Below are 22,563 nucleotides of genomic sequence, written 5' to 3'. Positions count from 1 at the left end.
AGTGGTTTTAAACATATCAATTCCCCAGTTTCAGGATCAATATAAATCTGACTGGGCAGATGACAATGTTCTGGGGTCTTTCTGTTGCAGCATTGTATTTCAAGGAACATGACTGCAGTTTCTAGAGCCAATGGTTGTCACCAGCCCAATTCCAGCTCATCCAGCTGTTGCATGAAATTTGACCCCTGGTTGTCTTGGCTAGGTAGTAGCAACACCACACAGTGTGTACAAGAGAGGCCCAATGGGGTAGATATGACCGGTGCATTCAGATTTTTGTTGCCCCCCCACATGGGTTGTGTATGTGGGAGACAGAGCTGATTTTACATTAGCCACTCAGATGGTCTTGTTTCTCCAAAGAAGATGGAAAGGCCTGTCAGAATGAAATACGGTGCTGTAGGGTATTAGCAAGTTGGCTAACACAGAACTTGTAAGTTTGACAGAAATAGTAAAAGTCTCATTTTAGAAACAAGTCAATTGACCCATTCTGTTCAAAGCTCTAATCCCAGTTTGCTACTGTTAGCATCTTGGATGCTTTTAGGACAGAGGTGCCCTGTAAAGAGAACATTTAGCAGCCTGTAAAACTGAAGGGATCACTGACTACAAGGCAGCTTTCAATAATTACATTGGGTTGAATAGGTCACAGAGGCAGATAGATGCTCTGCAGTTCATGATAGCCATCTCCACATCGCTGAACCTTGCTAATGCCCTACAGTACCGTATTTCATTCTGACAGGCCTTTCCATCTCCAGCTCAAATCACAGCATCAAAGATCTTATTCCTCCTGTACATTTTGATCAACTGGAGAGACCCTTCATCAAACGAAACCCTAGACCAGATGGAACACTAGTGGATTTTCCCAGGATGCCCTCGGATGGAAAACTCACAGGTGCAGTCAGTGGAAGAGATTTATATCAAGGGGACTTGGTGATTATGTTACCATTTGAAAAGGTGGTTTAGAAACAAGCATCTTTTGCTGTATGCATCCAGTTCTCATGCCATTCTTGGTTAAGGACATCTCAGTCTCACTAGAATGAAATTGGAAATGCACCAGAGATTGATTTGAAGCAACTCCAGTCATAGCACATATGGACCTTATGAAAACTGAACACGTTAATACCAAAATCACATTTCGGATATACAGCAGTTCTTCAAAAGTGACAGTGATCTCTCACTCTCTTATATTACAGCTGTTGTGTTCAAACCTGATTTCAGCCTTTTCCTCACCAAGAAATTTGAAAGACAGATAGTTGATCACAGAGATTCTGCACATATCTTTAAATTAATTGGTGACGTGAAAAGTCTTCTCAAAAACCCGAATGTAGGCTTTACAGTTGACAGCAAAGGATATTTAAACTGAGTTCTAAAACCAAAGGCACTGAGGGGTTGTTTTTTTTAAAGCATTGAGTTATGAATACAGTACTACACATTTTGTCTTTTTGTGAAGGCACATGGCAGTGATCAATTAAAAAAATGCAATTTCTAAACAAAGGTCTTATTTTGAGCCCGGCAATAGAGAGGCATGTTAACATTTTCCTCTCACTGGAATTCTAAGAGTTTAACTGAGGCTTGAAGGATGTTGATGTTTTCACCAGGCCCATAGAAGTGAACCCTTTCTTCTTTCCAGTGGCATCATTCTAATTAGTAATAAATACGGTAATTCAGGGAACAGAAGGGGGCATTTTTACAGATTCAAATACCAACACATTTGCTGCTTGCTTAGCTCTGAAACAGCTGTACTAGATTGCAATCTGGGAATATTTAGAAAGAGGTGCTCGCATCAACTCTACTGTTTTAGTTCTTCAAAGCAAAAATGTGACTGGCTTATTCCTAAAATCTGCTACTCCTTGTACTGCAGAAGATGCCCCTTGAAGTACACCACGAGAAAAATGCCTTACTATAAAAATGGGAAATTTGCTGCTAGAAACAGGAGTCCAAAATTCATCCTAAACTATTGTTTTATCTTGAGCACCTGAATGCTCTTCTTTATCCCAATGATTACCAAATAAAGGCCACCCACCTGTTAACAAGGTGGTCAAACTGCTTCCACCACACGCAATGTCACTTTTGAAGAAAATAGTCTCCACAAGCAGGAAGCCCTGAAATGCCGCTTTTAATTTAAATAATTTCAAACAAAACTCAGTTTAGATCAAATTCCAGAGCCACTGCAGTCAAGGGTTTTTGCTACCAGCTTCCACTGGTATCAGGATGGCTCTTAATTCACAGTGAAAAATGCTTCTCATTACCATGTTAACTCTCCAACTGTTGAACAACATTGCTGTCACTTTAATAAAAAAGTGTCACTATGTCTTATTTAAATTACCAAAATCACTACAGTTACACTTTGTCTGTATTTCCTCTCATCATTCAGAAATGTTTATTAAAAAAAGCTTGCCTTTCTAACTGGCTTCCTCCTCTTACCAAACTTATTTATTTACCCCAAATTCAATGTATTGATAAGTCACTTCCATGGTGATATGCACGGAACTGTGTCATCACAGTATGAAACAGTTCATTTTAAAGCAAAAGCTTCAGTTTTAAAGAAATGTACCTTGGAGATCAGCAATGATACAAAAGGAAATACAGAATATAGGACAGGTTTTCTAAAATACATTTGTAAACATTAGCCAGAGCATGGCAATGGCTCTTTAACATAAATTGGAACCATGTTGACATGTGACAGCTTCATATATATCACATTTTAAAAAGTCAGTACCGGCTATGTATAGTGGCTATTTTTTAAGGTAATATACCTTTTTAAATATAAAAACATCTAGTTGGCATAACCTGACATAAAAAAAGCTCTTTTTTGCATCACCATCCTTATTAGCTCATCTCAAAACTTTCAAGTTCTACTTTTTTTTTTAAAAGGTTAAAACTGTTATAATTACATTCCGTAAATTTCAGCCGCCTAAAAATCTTTCATTTATCATTTTTGTCTGCTGCTGTTCTTATCGATACCCTGTTTATGTTCAGCTACTACTGCAAATTCCATCACATTGAATAAAGATTACTGAAAACTTTTTATTGTAATCAAAAAATGACATAACAGGGCTGTAATGTATTCTGCAAATCATTCTGCTGATATTTCAGAACTGATACCAGCTTTTTCTGCCAGGCAATTAAAAAAAATTCAAATGTGAAAATTTTCACAGTACAGTAAACTCCACCCAAACTAATTAACGGTGGTTAAAAATAAGATGCCTCAGCAAAACCTCTCATGTTACATGGTCACAACTCACAATTCTGTACAAAATGTTCACTTTATAAAGCTCTGATGTAAAAATCAAATAATCAAGCAGCAATATTTTAAGTGCAGCACAGGGTCTTTCATGTCATTATTTACAAAGCTTGAATTTGTTTACATTATAACAAAATTTAATACAGATGACTTAGTAATTAAGTCAATTTTTCTTATCTGTCATTTTATACAGCGACAGATTTCACTTTTTGGTCATCTTTCTCCTTCTCCTTTTCTTTATCTTTGCTCTTCTTGGATTTTTTCTTCTTGTGTTTGTGTTTTTGGCTTTTCTCCAATTCAGATTCATTCCCAGTGTGTTTCTTATGCTTCTTGTGTTTTTTATGCTTCTTGTGTTTCTTTTTGTCTTTTTTCTTCTTCTTTTTCTTGCTGTCCTGACTCTCTGCAGAACTTGCACTGCTGCTGTGGCTTCGAGTCTGACTTTCAGAAGGGCTTTGACTACGACTGCGGCTAACACTGGGACTACTTTGACTCTGAATTCTACTTACGCCAGGTTGGCCAAGCGTTGCTTTAACTGCAGTCTCTTTAGATTTATCCACTGCCTTTTCTTTCAGTTCTTTAGCATTTCTTCCCAGAGAGTCTTCATCTTTTGTTGACACATTACTTTCGCTGTCGCTTTCATTGTAGTCCGGTACAAATGCAGCCTCGTCCGTTTCTCTAGTTAAGTCAGAAGATAGCCGAGAGGAGTGGCTTAACTGAGGCTTAGGTTTGATGGTGCTCTTGTCGCTTTGCCCACTCGCATGCTCTCTCTCATTTTTTGCATCAGGTGATCCATGTTTGTAAGACGATTTATTGCCACTTGTGTCTCTGTCTTTATTGCTCTTTGTTTCAGATGTGTGTTTCTCTCTCTCTTTACCTGAACTTCTATCTAGAGATTTGTGTTCATCTGATGAACGTTTGGAATCATAAGCCGTTTTGTGGTCATACTGTCTTCTGTCCCTCTGAGGACTGTGGCCACTCCTTTTGGACTCAACAGTTCCCTTTTTGGACAATTCTGTACGTTCATCTCTTGGTTTACTCTTCTGGCCTGATGCAGAGTCTCTGTTTCGAGAAGGGGAGTCTTTTCTCCTTGTTAACTCATTCTTTTCATCTCTCCGCTTGAAACTGGAATGATCCCTGCTGCTATCATAGTCAGATTTTTTGTCCCTGCTAGGAGTAAAATCTCTGGCAGATGATCCACGCCCAGTATCATGTTTATCTGAAGATCTGCTGTCTTTGGAAGATTGAGAAAGGTTTTTTAGGTTTCCTTGTTCAGTTCCTCGTTCTGAGTGGCCTTTTTCTGGTTGAACACTGCTTTTCCTTCTCTCAGAAGTGTCCTTGTCTGACACAGAATGATCCCGGTCTTTGGTTTTCCCTTTTTCATTTGACACAGAAGTTTTTGAACTTTTTGCTTCATGCTGGGAACTCTCATAATTTGCTTCTTTTGCAGTTTTCTGTGTTTTTTCCAAAGGCTCAGTTTCTTTTTCATTATGTTTCACAGGGTTTGTAGGCTTAGCACTGACATTTTTTACAACACTAGCAGGTTTTCCTACACTTGAAGGTGCTTGTGTAGATTTAATGTCTTCCTCTTCAGACTCAAAGTCATCTTTATCCCACTTTGATTGAGGAACCTGAATCATAATGATGACATCTTCAGCAGGGGCTGTTATATCATTATTATACTCTTCCATGGTCTTAATGACTGTTCGTTTGGTGTCTGGCTTTTCTTCAGACTTTCTAACAGGGCTGCCTCCAGTAGAGCTAGTGCTAAGACAGGAGTGGGGGAGGGAGGGAAGAAGTAAAAAGACACATTTAACAACAACCTAAAATCCAGTTACAGCAGAATTATTTTTGTTAAAGTGAAACACTCTGTAAAGTGGTTTTTGTTTAATTTCACAATTTTAACTCTAAGCCTTTAATATTCCTTCTAAACAAATACATATTATAAAACCGGGCAAGAAGATGATCCCACAGGCTAAGAATTATGAGTAATAAATTAATAGAACATCTCCCTACTAATACATTTAATTAGTTTATGCGTGAGACCATCCGATTGGGGAATCGCTTATCTGATCATTCCTGTGCGTCATAGTTCCACTGGTACTAAACAAGTAACTTAGTTCCTCATCTCTTCAGCTGGCAGGTAAGTTTCTAATTTTCATCTGTCTGACTGATCCCCACCACCTTTTGTTACAATTTTTTCTAGCTATTGCATTTATTTTTAAAATGCCTCTTACAGTAACCTTAATTCCAAACTGCACAGTCTATTGCAGGAATAGGCAATAAAATGGCAACAACTCTCCAGAGTTAGCCCTGGCTGGGCTGTTGCCACTATATTTACCGGCACCTCCCCAGGTATGGGCCATCGCAGCTCCTATTGGCCAGGAAAGGCAAGCAGCAGCCAACAGGAGCTGTGATCCCTCATGCCTGCCAAGGTGCAGGTAAATACGGTGGCCTGGGGCCCTACCAGGGGCTAACTCTGGCAGACTGGATCTGGCCTACGGATCGGTATTTGCCCACCTCTTTTAGCAGTGGCCATATCTCATGGAACAAAGAATGAAAACATGTTCTTCCCAGCCCACACACAGACAGCTGGGCACTACTATAGATGAGGAGGTGATGGGGAGAAGCTGCAGCGTCAGGTGGTGTACCTCTGCATCCTCAACATTGGTTTCATGCGGAGTAAACTTCAGCTGAATTCGAGAATCTAGCTGAAAGCAGCTGCTCGTGTTCCATAAGAGATTTTTAACAGCTTAGATTATAGCTTAAGGAGTTGCTACTGGAAACATTAGTTCACAGCAAGCGGAGCATAAATCTACCTCCCACTAACCTGCCACAGACTAAGACCTGGTCTGTATGAGGAAATTAGGTTGGCACAACTACTTTGTTCAGTGGTGAGAGAATTCACACCCTGTGCAATCCAATTAAAGTGGCCTCACCCCAGGTGTAGAACCATGCTAGGTGAAAGGGAGAATTCTGCCAAGGGTCTAGCCACTGCCTCATGGGGATGTGAGTATATATGCAGATGTGAGAATTCTTATCAGCAAAGGTAGTATCTTCACTGAAGCTGTACTCTGTAGTATTGTCACTGTAGAAGTTTACCTGTAGACAAGTTTTAATTGTCCCATGCGTTAATGGTTAATTAATGTGCTTTGATCTAGATCCATTTCAAAGAGGATTAGATCAAAGTGCATTAACAAACCATTAAAGGGCCTCAGCAGGGTCAGACCCCAGCTTGCTGTAAACTGCAGGTTTGAGTAGACAAACCCACACAACAAGTGTTTGTTCTATAACATTACCATTGCATAACTGTGGTTCATACGCTCATTTTACTATAGATTTAATAGTTCCAGGAAACTCAAAAGGCTGTGTCTAGACTGGCCAGTTTTTCCCAAAAATCAGCCGCTTTTCCGGAAAAACTTGCCAGCTCTCTACGTTGACCACCTGAATTTCCGCAAAAGCACTGACTTCCTACTGTAAGAAATCAGTGCTTCTTGCGGAAATACTATTCTGCTCCCGTTCAGGCAAAAGTCCCTTTTCCGCAAAGCTTTTGCGCAAAAGGGCCAGTGTAGACAGCTCAGATTTGTTTTCCGCAAAAAAGCCCTGACCACGAATATGGTGATCGGGGCTTTTTTGCGGAAAAGCGCGTCTAGATTGGCACGGACGCTTTTCCGCAAAAAATGCTTTTGCGGAAAAGCATCCGTGCCAATCTAGACGCTCTGTTCCGAAAATGCTTTTAACAGAAAACTTTTCCGTTAAAAGCATTTCCGGAAAATCATGCCAATCTAGATGCAGCCCAAGATTTTAGTTTATGGGTAGCAGAAGAGACAAAACAAGGAAAGAGGAAATCAGAAGGTACCTGGTGTAATCTACAAGAGTTGAACTGGACCCATCAGCTGCTGTTACTTTTCTTCTCATTTTTCCTTTCACTTTTTCTTGTTTAACTTTGCTACTGGGTGGCTCTGGTTTCTCAGCGGGTTCTTTTGTAGGAGGTACATTTTCTCCACTTACAATCTTTTTGCCAGTTTCTCGGTTTAGTTTAATCTTTTTTGCTGGGGCAATCAGAGAAGCAGCTTTGTCTTTTTCAGGTGATCTCTCTGTTTTTTCACCATCAGGCTCAGATTTCCCCTTTGGTGATGGTTTCACTTCAACTTCTGTTTTAGAGGTTTTTAATGAAGTGGTTTCATGTTCCTTTTCCTCTGCCTTTCTCTTTCTTTTTTCAGGTTTTGTATCAGTAGGTTTGCTTTTTTCTATAGGTTTTTTGGACTTCTCTTCCTTGCTTGATGGCTTTTCTGGCTTGGATTCTTTTGGATGCTCTTTCTTTGCTTTTTCATCCTTGGCTGGTCTGGTTTCAGGATGCTCTTTTGTCACTTTTGGGTTAACTTTCCGTGGCGTGCCGAGCGCCTTCTCATCCTTTTGAGATGAAGTTGATTTAGTACTCTCTGTCTTTGGCAACTCCTCCTTTGTTTTTTTCACAGGAGGCTCAGTTCGAGGAGACTTTTCACGATCAGCCTCTGCTTTTTCTTGGGATGTTTTAGATGGTTTTACTAAGTTGTCTTTCTTAGTAGTGGCAGTTCCTTCTGTTTTCCGTTTTGTCTTGTCAACTTTTGCTTTAGGTTTATCTTTCTCTTTTTTCTCCTTTTCAGACACTAGTTTGAAAGCAATAGAATCTGCTTCCATAGGCTCATCTCTGACAGGTGTAGCATCATCCCTACTTGGGAGCATGAACAGTGAGTCAGTTTTAATTTCTTCCCCCCCACCAGGCTCTCTGGGCTTCCGTGAGCCTTCCAATAACTCAGCATTGGGAAAGCCTTCATTCTCTTCCCCTTTCCTTCGCTTTCTATGCTTTTTGTGTTTATTTCCTTTTCCATCTCCTGGTGGATTTTCAGCTTCCTTTTCCTTTGATTTTGTTGGATCTTTAATGTTGTGGCCTTCTCGGCCTGAAGGCTTTTCTGGATAACTGCTACCTATGTTGCGACTTCTATGGCTTTGTCCAGTAGCAAAATCCTCTCTACGACATCGAGCATATGGGGAATTCTCACGCCTGGATCCGGGTGGAACAAATCGATCTGGAGAAAAGTTCTCTCTATTCACTGGAGGTCTAGGCTGGGCTCCAGCAGCATAGCCCTTGTAAAACTTTTCGTACCACTCTCGATAGTTCCTTTCCCATTCTCTGTATCTTTCCTTTTCAAATGGATCTCTAAAATCAACAGGTCTCCCATAGTATGCTTTCAAGTCATATGGTGGAACTTCTCTATAACGGTTAAAATATTCTCTCTCCCCCTCCGTTTGAGGTACAGTCCGCTTGGTGGGGGATTGGCCTCTGAAAACTGGAGATCTCGATCGAGAATGGTATCTTCTATATGGGGGTGACCTTGATCGCGAACGATGATATCCATGGGACCTGGACCTAGAACGATAGTTACGACTCTTCCCCCTGCCTCTTCTTGGATACGGAGGTGATCGTGAGTATGAACGAGAATGTGAGCGACTAAACGATCGAGAGTAGGAACGGGAGCGGGATGAACCTGACCTTGACTTGGAGTAGGTATATGAACTTCTTGAATAAGATGAAGCACTATAGGGTGACTTGGACCTTTAAAAACAAAAACACATTTTTACTGTAAAATAGCCTCTTCACTCTGCTTTACAAAACCAAACCAACCCATCCACCAAAAACTATTGTTCCCTTTTCTATATTTTGTTACCAAAAGCACTGTAGGCAGGTAACACAGTCATAATGCAAATTCTTACAAGCAACTGGTTCTGTAAAAACATCTCTATGCAGGACATGAAAAAGTTGTTCTTTTGTTTCAGCTAGTATAACAATTTGTGCAGGAAGACTACAGGCCCATGGACTAGTCCCATCACTCATTTCTATCATATTAACTACCCATGTTTGTTAACAGAGTTAAGGTGGTATATAGTGGCCTCTGCTGGTATATCAAAGCACAGGCAAATACTTCTCTTTCACTACTCAGCAAATCAGTCTATACAGACCATTTATGTTACAACATAATGCTAAAAGGGCAAGTCTCAATGACTGAAGTGCAGAGCCAAGAATTAGAAAGTGCAGAACCAAGCATTAGAAGACCGTGATTTAACATGAAGATATAAAACTAAATCATAATGAAATGCCAGCTCAGTCAGTTAATTTCACTTTACTGTTGATTTGCTAATTTGCGTAGTGTGCATAAGATTCTGTACTGCAACATGACATACAGTATTATTTAACTAATGCTTTCAGCTAGGCCTCCTCACAGCAAATAAGTACAAACGAGGAAGCTTAAGAACAGTGACCATGTTTCAAGTAAAATCACATCAAAAAGCTTCTAGCTTCCAACTTGTAACTTTTAGTAATACTACAAAGGAACCAGTATTGCTATCAGTACTGTGATCTGTATGGTGTTATTAATGAAGAATTATCCAGATCAACGCTGCAGAACAGATCTGTACTATTAGGGTAAAAAGCTTTTTGCGAATTTCAGGACCCTAAGGATGTCTCTTGGTAGAAACTTTAAAAAGACAGCATGCTAAATTAGGTATTACTTTCATTAGTTCCTTGTGCATTATTAGCTCTTCAACCATAATTTAACATAAATGTTTTAAAAAATATTAAATACAACAGCCAATGCACTTTTTCTCAAGTTGAATGAAGTAAAGTGATCATAATGCTAGTGAAAGGCACCAGATACATAGTCCTGGAAGTTCAACTCTTCCAAAGTATTGAAGATTAGATGACACACAAGGCAGGTGTAGGGGAGTCTTTCCACATTTTTTTTTTTAAACCAAACATACCACACACATCACCTACGGGATCACTTAGGGAATTCAGTACGTATACATTATTCAGTTTTTAGCCTGTGATAAGATTATCCAACAAGGGTGTCATTATAGATGTAGGGATTTCTCTCAACCAAACCCGATTAAGGGTGTGTCTAAACTACACCCCTCTGCCAACAGAGGGATGTAGATTAGGCTCATCACTATTGTAAATGAAGCGAGGATTTAAATATTCCATGCTTCATTTGAATAAAAATGGCCATTGCTTTTTTCCGCCGCAGCACTTTGCCGGCAGAAAGTGGCAGTCTAGACAGGGATTGGTAGACAAGGAAAGCCTAAACCTCGTTGCACAAGGCATAAGGGATCGGTCAGAAAAGGCTTTCCTTGTCGACCGATCTCCGTCTAGACTGACGCTTTTTGCTGGCAAAGTGCCGTGTTGTCAAAAAGTGGCAGCCATTTTTATTCAAATGAAGCATGGGATAGTTAAATACCCGCTTCATTGGCAATAGCGATGTGCCTAATCTACATCCCTCTGTCGGCAGAGGGGTTCAGTTTAGACACACCCTCACTCATAATTTCAGAGGGGTCAAACTGCTGCAGGGTAATAATTCCCATTCAATCACAACCTGACCTAAATTTGAGCCAATGATCTAACCAGGAAACTTGTATTATAATGCTAATTGCTCTAAAGCGGGGGCGGAGAAGGGGGGTGGACTAGAACTCTTTAAATCTGCTAGATTTGGCTCTCCATTAGACATGTAAAACAATTACCTGGAAAATGAGCGTCTACGTTCCTTTTGAATCTTCTTGTATTCCATTAATTCCTTTGCAAAATCATTTGTGAACTCATCAAGTTTGGACTTTTTCTTTTCTCTGTTAAAATAAAATTATGATAGTTTGAACATATACACAAAAGACAAATAAATAAACAAATACATACATACATACTAAAACATGCATGCAAACACAAAAATCCTATTTTTATGAAAAACGCTAATATTTCTTATGAGTTTCATTGCAAACTTTAGAATTACAGTTGTTTTGTTTTAGTTTTGTAGATTCCCAACCTCGTAATGCAAAGCACATTGGAAAAATTGCTTTTTATGTCTCTTTTGCTTATGGCAGATGCACTTCAGTGTAATTGCTGTCCAATATGCTACTGAAATAGAATAATGAAAAATAACGCAACTTCATTCAGAACCAAATACTTACTCCTCTTTAAGTCTCCGCTGCTCTCTGTAAAACTCCTCCCTAGATAAAGGAGGTGCTTGTGTCGTTGGGATGGCATTTGAATGAGCCGTTGGTACTGCTGTTGGTACCCAAGGTGTTGATATGTTTGCAGGAGCTGGGGGGTATCCCGGTGGGGGGACATTATACCCAGCAGGTGGAGGCTGACCAGGTGGAAACTGAGGAGGAAACTGTGGTGGAGGTACCCCCGGTGGAAGAGGAAGTGCATGGGGAGGTGGAGGAAACAGGGGAGGTGGAGGCACAGTCACAAAGACAGGTGTTGATGCTGGTAATGTTGGGCCCTGAGTCCTTTGTGTACGTTCACTATGCGGGCGTCCTCGATTTGAACTTCTAAAGAAACCCAAAAACACGTGTCACTGATTGTTACACTCTGCCTTTATTTTAAAAGAGGAAAGTGAATGAAGCTGGTGTCCCTCTGTGGACATTTCCTGTCCTGGTCATCACGTTAAGTCTCTTCAACGCCAGCCTATTTGTCTGCTCATTTCTTCCTATACTCTTCTCACTCCTGACTCTCCCCCTTCATAGTCTCACCCCCAGCTGTTCCCTTAATCTTCTTTCCTCACTCTTCATTTTGCAATTTTGGACAGATGCTCCCTATTTTAACAACATTCTCCCACTTTGAACGTACCAAATGCCCACTGCTCCTCTGCCAATCTCTGACATTTAATACTTTGCACTTTGAGCACATCTCATCTTCAATGCCTGAACAAACGTAACTAATCTTCTCTTGAACTTCTTTAAACTTCTTTCTTAGAACCTTCCTATGCTGTTGATCACACAATGCGGCATCTGCACTTTCTTGTGCCTGAACCGCTGTCCTCTTTATTGATTGAGAGTTTAGGATATTTATGGCATGGGCTTTTGGGGGAAGTGTTTGTAAAGTACTATTCATGCTTACAACACAACAGTAATGAATACATGAATATACATTTCAGAAAGTAGCATCAGCTGGCTGAGAACATACAGGACTGAAAGGAATCAGCTTCACCATCTGAAAGCACTAAGAGAACACCAACTTTGTCAGGTTAATGGTATGGGTTTTTTAGTTAAGATGACTACATTATACAAATAATGTCAATTTCTTTAATAAATAGAATTTATAATTTTGAAACTGAAATTCTAATGGCTTCAAGTGACAAACCCAATTCCTTCAGCCGTATTCGGCAATCTGTCTAGAGGGCAGTTCTCCACTTGATTTGTTAAAATTATATTTAAAAAAAAATTAAATTTTTAATGATTTATTCTTTGAAAGTGGCTTTATTTTTTCCAATAACTTTTAGATTACACTCGTCTTTTCCTTTAGGTAATCCCAAAGGAATCTACAGTCCCAACTTGTTAAAACAAAATACAGATTAAACCACATAAAAACGGTGATTACAATTTAGTGTACATTCACCACACCTGTCTACATATTCTTAGATAACAGGTGGTTTAGAATGAAATATGTTCAACAACCAAGTCACAGTTAAATTTAACAAATTAGCAACATGCTTAAAAGCACCAAAATGATTTTTTTTTTTGGTAAATATACTTACGGTTCCCACCCTGGCCTGTTGCCTGCAGAACGGACTGTATTGGTTCTTATTGGCTGACCTATTTGGGGAAAAACATTTTTTCTGTTCAATTTATCTGAAGAGCTATTTCTATAAGAACAGAGCTGAAGTTGCAGTTACTCACCAGTAGTGGGTATTGAGTGTCCTTGTGAAGTTAACTGGCCTTGTAACACTGTCTGTCTTAGTACAGGAACCTGGTAGCCCTTAGGGATTAATAGTGAAAAATCAGAAGAGAAGCCTTCTCAAATCACGAAAGTTATCATATATCCTCAAGTAAAATTTACCTTCTCTTCCATCACAGTGCTAATCGACAGAGAGGAAGATGTTTTAGAATGTTCGGAGGCAGTCCCAATAGCAGCAGGAGGCATCATGCTATCAGGATCACTGGTAAAAACAAAGAACACAAGGTTTGAGACATATTTTGATAGGGTATTTTAAGTTATTGAAAGAAAAAGGACAGAGGTATATACAAAAAGGCTACACACATTTTAATTATCAAAACTAAGAAAACGTGGCATAAAAGCAGAATTAGGACTGTAAAAAAGATAAAATACATGTTTACTGAGGGAGAGGGTCAGAAGGGGTGTACATTTTCCAGAATGTATACATTTAGACTAAAACATACAAATCTCAATTCCAAGGTGTGTAAAATTTAATATATATGTACGTCCAAATACAAGTTTAGTGACCAGGATGAGATCATTTTGAAATATGGCCCCCAGGCTAAAATGATATGATACTCTGACATTGAATACTTTATCACTGGATTTTGCTGTGATACTGCTAGTACTTTCCCAGAACTGAAGAGCAGATGTGTGTAAGTTCAAAAGCTCGTCTATTTTACCAACAGAAGACAGCCCAGTAAAAGATATTATGTCATTCAGCCTGCCTCTGTAGTCAGTAGGCTGACACTTTCTTGGACAGAGGAATTGTCTGCTAGGTTCAAATCAGAGAGCAATGCAAGCCTTTAACTACAGTTTAGTTTCTTAAGTTTATTTTAATGCAATTTCATGGAAAGTAGTTTTGAATCTTATATGTACAGAGGGAATTTACATAGCTTCCAAGTAATGCTCTGACCCTCTATGCCTCAAACATACATATGTCACTGTTACTTTGAATTATATATTTTATTGCTGTTAGGTCAGAACCTGTATACAGAATAGATGACAAATTTAGAAGGGGTGATATGAAAGTAAACATTAAGTTTTAACCTCAATGTGCATTTTTGTAGTTTAAGAAAATGCATTGTCTCTCTTCAGCAGTAAGAAAACCAAATCTAACAGCAACCAAGAATCCTTTCCAACTGGAAGAGACTGACATACCAAGTACAGGTAAAACCTCTCTAATCCAGCATACTCTGGTCCAGCAACATCCGCGGCCCGGCATGATTTTAGTTAGCTGAATGTCTACTTATGAGTGTGGCCAAGTTTCTCACAGTCCTATAAAATTTGTTTACAGTCACCAGTCCTGGCTCTCAGTCTTCTGTGTTGCTATTTAGCTCTACTTTATCCCTAAATGCTTCTAAGAGCCCAGGAAGCAGTGTAAGGGGTTGGTAATGCTGCTAGACAATATTGACCTCTTGTGGTTCAGCAAATTCTCTGGTTAGGCACCGGTCAGGTCTCCAGGATGCCAGACTAGAGAGGTTCAACCTGTAGTAAAATAGTAACTTTAGCAGCTGCTGTTCTCTGCTAAATGTAAGGAGTATTCCCCAAGAAAAGTCACTGGGAGAAGAGTTCCCATAAGAAGGTAATCCTGCACTGGGAGAGATTTAACAGTGACCAAATAGTCACCAAGACAGGTGCTTCTGATGAACTGGTTACTCTTGAGTGATGCATGTCACCAACATATCACAAACTGAGTTTTTTATTTAAAAAGAATAGCGAGCATCTTCAGAGGAACAAACCAACTAGCTAATTCTTCTACAAAGAAGCAGATATAAATGAATGAAATAAGAACTTGGTGTGCCCTACCTCAAATAGATAAGAAAAGTATACAGAAACAAATGCTTAAACACCATTCTCCCAATACTTTGTGGAGACACTGATAAAGGCACACAAGGCTATGAAGTGTTGATATGTTGGATATACATAGTGTGTCAAAGTCCACATTATTGATTTCAAGGAGCAGATGGGAAAAATAAAATGCATCAATTCCACTATCAGAATAGAAGGTAAATGAAACAAAAGTTCTAATGGACATCTGGATGACTCTTAAGATCTGTTACTGCAGAGAAAGTGAAATACAATATATAAACAAGAACCCCCAAGGCTGCTCTTCGAGCTGGAAAGGAGAAGTTGGTCAGTCAACCAGCATTTATCAACAGCTACCAGACAAGATAAAATATTAGAAGTAAATGGAAGTGGAAAGCCAGCATTAGCATGTTTGTTTATTTTCTAATTGTGTTAAATGACAAGTTTACTTACTGAAAGTGTCCTTCTGGTTTTTCAGAGTGAAGAGATATGGACATTTTTGCAGCGATATCAGCAGCAGGTGCAGTGGCAGAGGACTGATTTACTGGCAAAGTAGTTGTCACAGATGATTGACCAGGAGTCAATGATGATGTTAGGGAAGGTGTAGAAGTGATTGGAATCATTAAAGGATCCTGTTGTCTGGAAACTGGAGGCCTTACTGCAGGTTGCAGGTTCCGCTGAACTGGCTGTCTTGGGGGTGGAATCGGCTTACGGAGCCTTTTTGTGTAGCCAGTTTCATTTTTGAAGTTGTTTACAGCCTAGAGGTAGAAAAATCATTGTTAAATGTACATCATAATTTTTATGTATGTTCTCTATAAAAAACTTCCACCACTAAGCGTGAAGGTTGTTCAGATGTATTTTCTTCTACTACAACATTCAAGTACACGCAGACTTTTAGATACACTTCATTGACTACATTATCCTGTGTTTCTGATAAAACAAATAAGCAGGAAATGGTCAGGGCTGCTGTTTGAATATTATCTCTAGTTTTCAAAGCCAACAACTATATTGAGATAAACAAGGAAGTTCACTCCCTACACAACTATTGTCTGATGCACTCGCTTCATATTTTCAAGCTTCTCTTCACAACGAAAACTGGAGAACATCTTCAACAATGAAAATATTTGTCAATTTTTGGTAAAATCTGCAAGTGATCTAATTTTCTAATCTCAAATCAGGAATTTGCTATCTGTATTTTTAAGTGATCATTTCATAATAAGCAATTAATAGATTTTAAAAATGCAAATCCCATCCAGCTGTAATTATTGTAATGGCTCCATGATGCAGAACTTTTTTCCCCCTCTTAGCTACTTACAAAGAAGATGAGATTTTTTTACATGCATTAAACGAAAAGTGAAGTTACCTGGCGTAAGAATTTGTTGGCAATCAAAGCATCAGGGGAAACATCTGTCTGATGACAAGTTGGGCAGGTATGTTCCTCTGATTCCAGTAGTGATGTTCGGATACCTGTGAAAAAACAGAAGTATCTGAGCTAAAAATATTTGGATCTTACTTTACACATATTCCTGTACACAACTAACACTGGGGTCCATGGGAAACATGGACTGGGGGGAAAACATTTGAAGATGTACCAATTGAGAAGGTCTAATATGTGGTATAGATATTAGACATTAAAACAAATTTGGTGACCACACTCACAATTAACAGTTACTTTTACTAACAGATGAACAATGATGGGCTGATTACACAAAGCATTTTTTTTGTTAAAAAAAGCATTTACAGATCATAAAGGAAGAGAACTATTTTCATGGATTTTTGAAAATTTCAGTTTAAAAAAAAACCAACAACCTTGTTTGGGTTTAAACATTATTTAGTGTTTGCAAATCAAACTACAAGATAAAGTTAGTACATGACAACCAGTCAATGAAACTATTTTATTTTTATTGTCTAGTGGAGTGGGATATAAGAGGTAATCAACTTCTAGATTAATAGGTACATTTTATTTCTAAGAAAGCATTCGTAAATTAGGTTAAGACTATATTTTTAACCAACTGTCTCTTTAGAAGAGGAGCTTGAACAACAGCTTATCTTTCCTCTTGTTTGAGCCTCCAGTAAATTGCCAATGTTGAATTTGGGATACCAACAGTTTATAAGACAAAGTGACGATGACTACTGCCAAATCAAATAGGAACAAAGGAGGAGGAGAGCTTGAGAAAGCATTTAATCAATCTAGATGTATTTTTTTTTTTAATTACTGACGTTGAACACAAACATTCACTTATGTTTCTCCATCCTTATATAAAAATTCCTCTAAGTTCCAGTTAAAAATCAGCCCCAGTATTCTTCCTTTACCCAAAGACAAAATGCAAGGATTTTCTGGTTAACAGATATCCATGTTTCAGACTGAAGAGTAGGATAGCAAATTCTGTGAATTCAGATTCCTGTTAATCTTACAAGATCATTTGTATTATGAATTAACTAATGTCAGACTATGGCACTTACATTCATCACAATAACTGTTTCCACAGCAGGGAATGACAACTGCATCATTCATTATATCTTTGCAGATTAGACATAACAATTCATCTGGAATAGGATCATCCTCTTCTGAGGAGGAGGATGGTTCCTCTGGCAGGAAAGGGGGCTTTTCCTTCTTCCCTATAGCATAAGCCTCCCTGAAAGAAATAATTTAAGACTATCTGTTTAAAGAAGTGGCATTACATTTTCAGATTTTATTATAGAAATAATACATCCAGAAAACACTTCCAGAATATAATTCAATTATATAAATATTGCACACAGCAGAGATTTAGTCTCTCAACAGGTAAGTGATTATTTATTGTGCAATTAGCACAAAGCAAACATGATACTGTTTCTACAGGAGGAGGTACATAAGGAAAAATGAACGGAAGTTAAGAAAACGGACATTTAGCTGTATAATACGTACCTTTTTAAAATTACAGCATTATCTAAATATAAGGGTTATGTAGATCCCCCCCCCCCAACCCACACCACTAGTATTTTCTTGGTTTCTAACACCCATAAAATATGATATCAAAACGTTTCTCTCACACACACACACACACACACACACACACACACACACAAAATAAGGATTTAATAGATATTTTTATCAGGTTAAGTACTTCTGTTTTTGGACAAATGTTGATGCAAAATACAGCCAGTACAATCACATTCATAACATCTGCTATTACCATCAAAATGTCTATATAAACTCAAGTATTTGCACTGATGCACTCTCTCAATGACTTAACCACCTGCATTCTGCTACAAAGACCTTTTACATCTGCACTTGAAAGGGAATCCTCTGAACTGTCATTCATGTTAAAATTCGACACTTGCCAACAAGGACTTAAACATTTGAACTCTCTCACCCATTACCAAGACAGTTTCCCCAATTATCACCTCTAATACCATTAACTCACAAACATCCCACTCTCCCTACTTCTAATATCATCAATTCACAGACACTTACCTTCCTTCCTCCCCCCCCCCCCCCCCGCATCCCCCTCCTGTTCTGCAATGTGATTTGTCCTTTTCATATTTGTTCATTTTTTAAATTGTATCCTTTGGTATATATGGTTGTGACTACTTTCTTCCACTATTTGATCTGAGGAAGTAGGTCTGGCCCACGAAAGCTCATCATCTAATAAACCATCTTGTTAGTCTTTAAAGTGCTCCATTGTCCTGCATTTTGATGCACTTTTGTAATCCTTATCTATACCATCACCATCTTCAATGAGGAGGAGGAATCTTTTGGATCTAAAGTGCCTGTATATTTCAATAACATATTACTTATCTGCCCAAGTGTTTGCTGGATTAGGTAGGACCTTACACAAGGTAACTATTTTCATCTGTGTTTTATGGGCACTAAAATAAATAGGATGAACTCAGATTTCCTAAACTCCCAGTGCCTTTACTGCAAGGCCAATCATTTCCCTGTCTTGAAAACTATGATTTTGGAAAGAAATTAATTCTTGCTATTACTATTTTTGGTACATCTTAACCAGGTTACCTAAAAACACTAAAGGCCTTCTGATATTAAGACTCTGATGTCTCGGCTAAAACTGGAAATTTCATCTAAAGAAGCTATACCTATGGAATAGATGTAACAAGCTAAAAATATCTTTTCAAAAAAGTGCTTTAATTATTGCTTCAAATATTTAAAACTACAACAGCACTCCTATAACAGAGATACTGACTCATAGCATTTTGAACAATTTATTTGTGTTTGTTTTAAAATGAAATGAGTGTAAACAATTATTGAAAAAGCATTTTTTAGTCTGTTTATACTTTGGCCACCTCTGAAGTACTAAATACTTACGCATCAATAGTTGGTACTGCATATTTTCCTGTGTTTGTAAGCATAGCACCCTTTGTATTGGGATCTTTCACTTCCATCATGAAACTCCTGGGAATTCCTGTGCTCTTTTTAATCCTGGGAACAGACTCAAAATTTTTGTCCTGTTAAGAAAGAATCCAGATATATTTCGGCTTTAAATGAATCCATTTAAAATGATATGCGACTGCTTAGTGAGATAAAAAAAACTATTTAAATTATTTTTCTTTGCAAATATGATAACTGCATGATTAATGCATATAATTCCTTAACTGTCTAAGACACTACAAAGTATGAGGCAGGTTTTTTAAACTCAATGGGACAACATCTGTGCTTGAAGTCAAATACAAATGCAGATCTTTGCATTACTAGAGCCTAAAGTTATAATCTCTCCATTCACGTAATAGCAGCTGTAAAATATTTATGCTATAATAAAGTGTGTGTCACACATATTTGAATCTATGAAAGAATGGCTAAAAGATGTATCCTTTTACACTCATGTACATAATTAAAATAATAAAGCATTCAAATGTGAACTGGTTTATTTATATAAAATCTATGCTGAAAAGGAAGGATGTGTCAAAAGTCTCAGGTAAGCATGAAACATGCCACAATTTGCAATATGAAAGTACAGGGTGCACTGGGATGAGCTAAGGAAATCTGCAATGCCAATATACAGGTAGTCCCCGGGTTACGTACAAGATAGGGACTGTAGGTTTGTTCTTAAGTTGGATTTGTATGTAAGTCGGAACTGGTACATATTGTAGGGGAAACTCTAGCCAAACATTTCTCCAGAGCTCAGTTTTATTCTCCCACATGTCACTTCCCTCAGTCCTTTATTCTCAAGCTGAGGTGTCTGCTGAGAAAAGCCGCTCCGCGTCTCCCTGGTCTGCTGGGGGGGGGGGGGGGGGGGGGCGCTAGCTTCACGTCTCTCTGGTCTTCTGGGGGGAAGCAGCTAGTGCGGGGTTGCCTCACCCCGTTTGTAAGTAGGGATCCAATGTAAGTCGGATCCATGTAACCCGGGGACTGCCTGTACTGCAAAGGACAGGACATACCCCCCTCCCCAAAATGTGTCTCCTATTCTTTCGTGATAATCTTTCTTCTAAATTTTCCTTAATTTTTGACACCTCACCACAGTTTGTAGAATCCGTTCATATACTCCCCCCCCCACTCTGAAATGAGGCTATCATGAACATAACTAAACCTCTGTTCCTTACTTCAAACGTCCAAACTGCGATGTTTAAAAATAGATCAGAAAGATAAATCATTGCAAACATTGAACACAAGGCATAAACATTCAATTCTGAGAGATTTTATCTTTACAGTGCATTCCTACTATGGGAAAAGATACTAGCTCTGAAAATTAGAATTAAAAATTAATTTAATTTTTTAAAATTCAAACTAAATCCATACAAAAAACGGAATCATTAACACTCCAACCCACTCTACCAGGATGGACATCTTGTCAACAAATTGTACAGTTAAACATAATCAGCTGCAACGCATAGGCACAAAAGAAGAAATTCTGGGCAGAATTATCTTGCCTATGTATTTAAGTTTATTCAGTTTTATGATCTAACTCATGCTACTAAAAATATAGTAGTGAAAATCCCTCCCGAGTCTCTTACCCCATTTGTTGGACAATTCTTTATGTAATGACCAGGTTTTCCACAACGAAAGCATGTATAGGATGGTGGAGGTGGACCCAAAGGTTTCTTCATGTAACTAAAAAAAGTTTAAAAAAAGGTCTGACTACAGTTTTTAAAAAGAACATAAGCATCTCTCTAATTTTTCCATAATCTTCAAGGAATAGATTTTACATTAATACTTACTTGCTTGGATCATATTCATGGCCAGACTGTGACATCATAGCTTTTATTTTATCTTCTTCAGAAGCATTGGCTTCAGCCAGATTGGCAGTCTGTTTAATAGGTAATTATTTGACACACACATTAGAAACACATTGAAGTCCACACAGCCAAAGACAACACCACTCATCCAATCCTGTAAAGAGCAGCACAAATCTAACTAAAGTTGCCTCAAAATAGCTACTTATATTATATAATATGGTTATGAAGATGTTCTGGGGAGTCCTTAAGCCATTACATGATGTTTGTGTGCCTGTTAACCTACTTGAGAAAAGCGTTCTTGGACACTCAAAACCTTAGGCTCTGTTTGTACCTTACATAAAGACTTGTGTAAGTGCTCCAATTTTCTTTAAAACGAAAGAGGACTTGGACTTAAGCTAAGTGTAAAAAAAAAAATTTTTTTTTTCGGTACTTTTAAGTTAAAGAAACTGAATGTTAAGCTCCAGAGTACATGAAAAATACATTCACTGTATTTGTGTTTATTCAGAAATCTGAACACAAAATAAACAGCAGTATTCACATTTCACAGTGTTAAAAGGACACTCAACTTGAATTATTTGAAACTGATTAAAAAAAGTCCAGGTGTCTAACAGCACCCTGGAAGAGAATATGTTTTTAAAAATTCCTTTAGTTTTTAAAATAAGGACGTGTGTTCCCTTCCTAAGGTTTTTAGAAGGATCTTTTTAGTGAAGGAGAAGCTAACTACAGAGGGCTGTCATGTGTGAGGTTAAAAAATGAATTTGTTAACTTTATACTATGAAGTGTTTAACTATAGCTGGTACAAAATTTGTAGATAAACAATTTTCAAGTTGACTGTCTCTTTAATATGGAAACTTAAACGTAATCCTCATATATGTGGAGCTAACCTTTCAAAAATACTGAAGCCAACTGGGAAAAAAAAATCAAAATGTATCAGTACTTGTTTAAAATATTTCATTACACACTAGTCCAGATACAAGCAGGGTCTAAGGGAGTGACTGCTAATTACTTGGATCTTCAAGCACCTAACATTCAGATCAACCACTCAAAGTATTTTATCTTTTTATACATTCATTCACAAAAGCAACCAACTAGTTTCAACATTTTATTAAATGGTTGTTTCATATACATAGCTTTTCTTAACAACATAATCCAGATTGACAGCTATGAAACCATTTCCATTAACATTTACAGAAAATGTGATATACAGATAGTTAACTAATTTGTTTGAACCCAAACAGTTTACAAACACATCCAAAAGCACAAAACATTAGTAGGAATAGACCAAAATTCCAATATGGCATTTAATACATAATAGGAATAAAACAGAAAACTGTTAAACACATTGCCTCCATGCTTAGCTAGTCTGTGCTGAAGAGGTTAAAGTAAGTAACAGTTTTGAGCTGCTTTATGTTATGTTTCTGCATTTTTCAGAAATACTTCAAATTCTCTCAAAAACTTTAAAAGGAATACACCACGTGGACAGTTTTTCACATCTTAGAATAAGAAAGTTGACATGAGCTTACAAAACCGAGGACAGATTTAGGGACAGCACTAATGGAAGCCAATCTTTTTAGATGGCTATTTTTCAAGATAAATTTCTTAG

At 38.1% G+C, this 22,563-nt stretch overlaps 1 protein-coding gene across 5 annotated transcripts in view; it reads right to left on the bottom strand.

Annotated features, from left to right (window-relative positions):
• Positions 1-2,094: 2,094 nt before the first annotated feature.
• Positions 2,095-22,563, bottom strand: part of RBBP6 (RB binding protein 6, ubiquitin ligase) — a 37,957-nt gene continuing 17,488 nt past the window's right edge. For 4 of the 5 annotated variants that reach the window (XM_075899916.1, XM_075899917.1, XM_075899918.1 and 1 more), the window contains 13 exons: positions 20,943-21,031; positions 20,739-20,835; positions 19,096-19,235; positions 17,253-17,425; positions 16,153-16,256; positions 15,243-15,547; positions 13,104-13,203; positions 12,944-13,022; positions 12,802-12,859; positions 11,231-11,596; positions 10,790-10,891; positions 7,095-8,831; positions 2,095-5,002 (listed from right to left, as the gene is read on the bottom strand). In XM_075899916.1, coding sequence (XP_075756031.1) covers positions 3,424-5,002; positions 7,095-8,831; positions 10,790-10,891; positions 11,231-11,596; positions 12,802-12,859; positions 12,944-13,022; positions 13,104-13,203; positions 15,243-15,547; positions 16,153-16,256; positions 17,253-17,425; positions 19,096-19,235; positions 20,739-20,835; positions 20,943-21,031 — 4,929 coding nt within the window. In that variant the 3' untranslated portion in view covers positions 2,095-3,423. The remainder of the gene's footprint in view (positions 5,003-7,094; positions 8,832-10,789; positions 10,892-11,230; positions 11,597-12,801; positions 12,860-12,943; positions 13,023-13,103; positions 13,204-15,242; positions 15,548-16,152; positions 16,257-17,252; positions 17,426-19,095; positions 19,236-20,738; positions 20,836-20,942; positions 21,032-22,563) is intronic. The other variant, XM_075899920.1, reaches the window with a different exon arrangement.

This window comes from Pelodiscus sinensis, chromosome 16 (assembly GCF_049634645.1).
Source record: "Pelodiscus sinensis isolate JC-2024 chromosome 16, ASM4963464v1, whole genome shotgun sequence".
Lineage (NCBI taxonomy): Eukaryota > Metazoa > Chordata > Testudines > Trionychidae > Pelodiscus > Pelodiscus sinensis.
The sequence above is the reverse complement of the archived record's forward strand: the minus strand, read 5'-3'. Positions and strand labels throughout refer to the sequence as shown.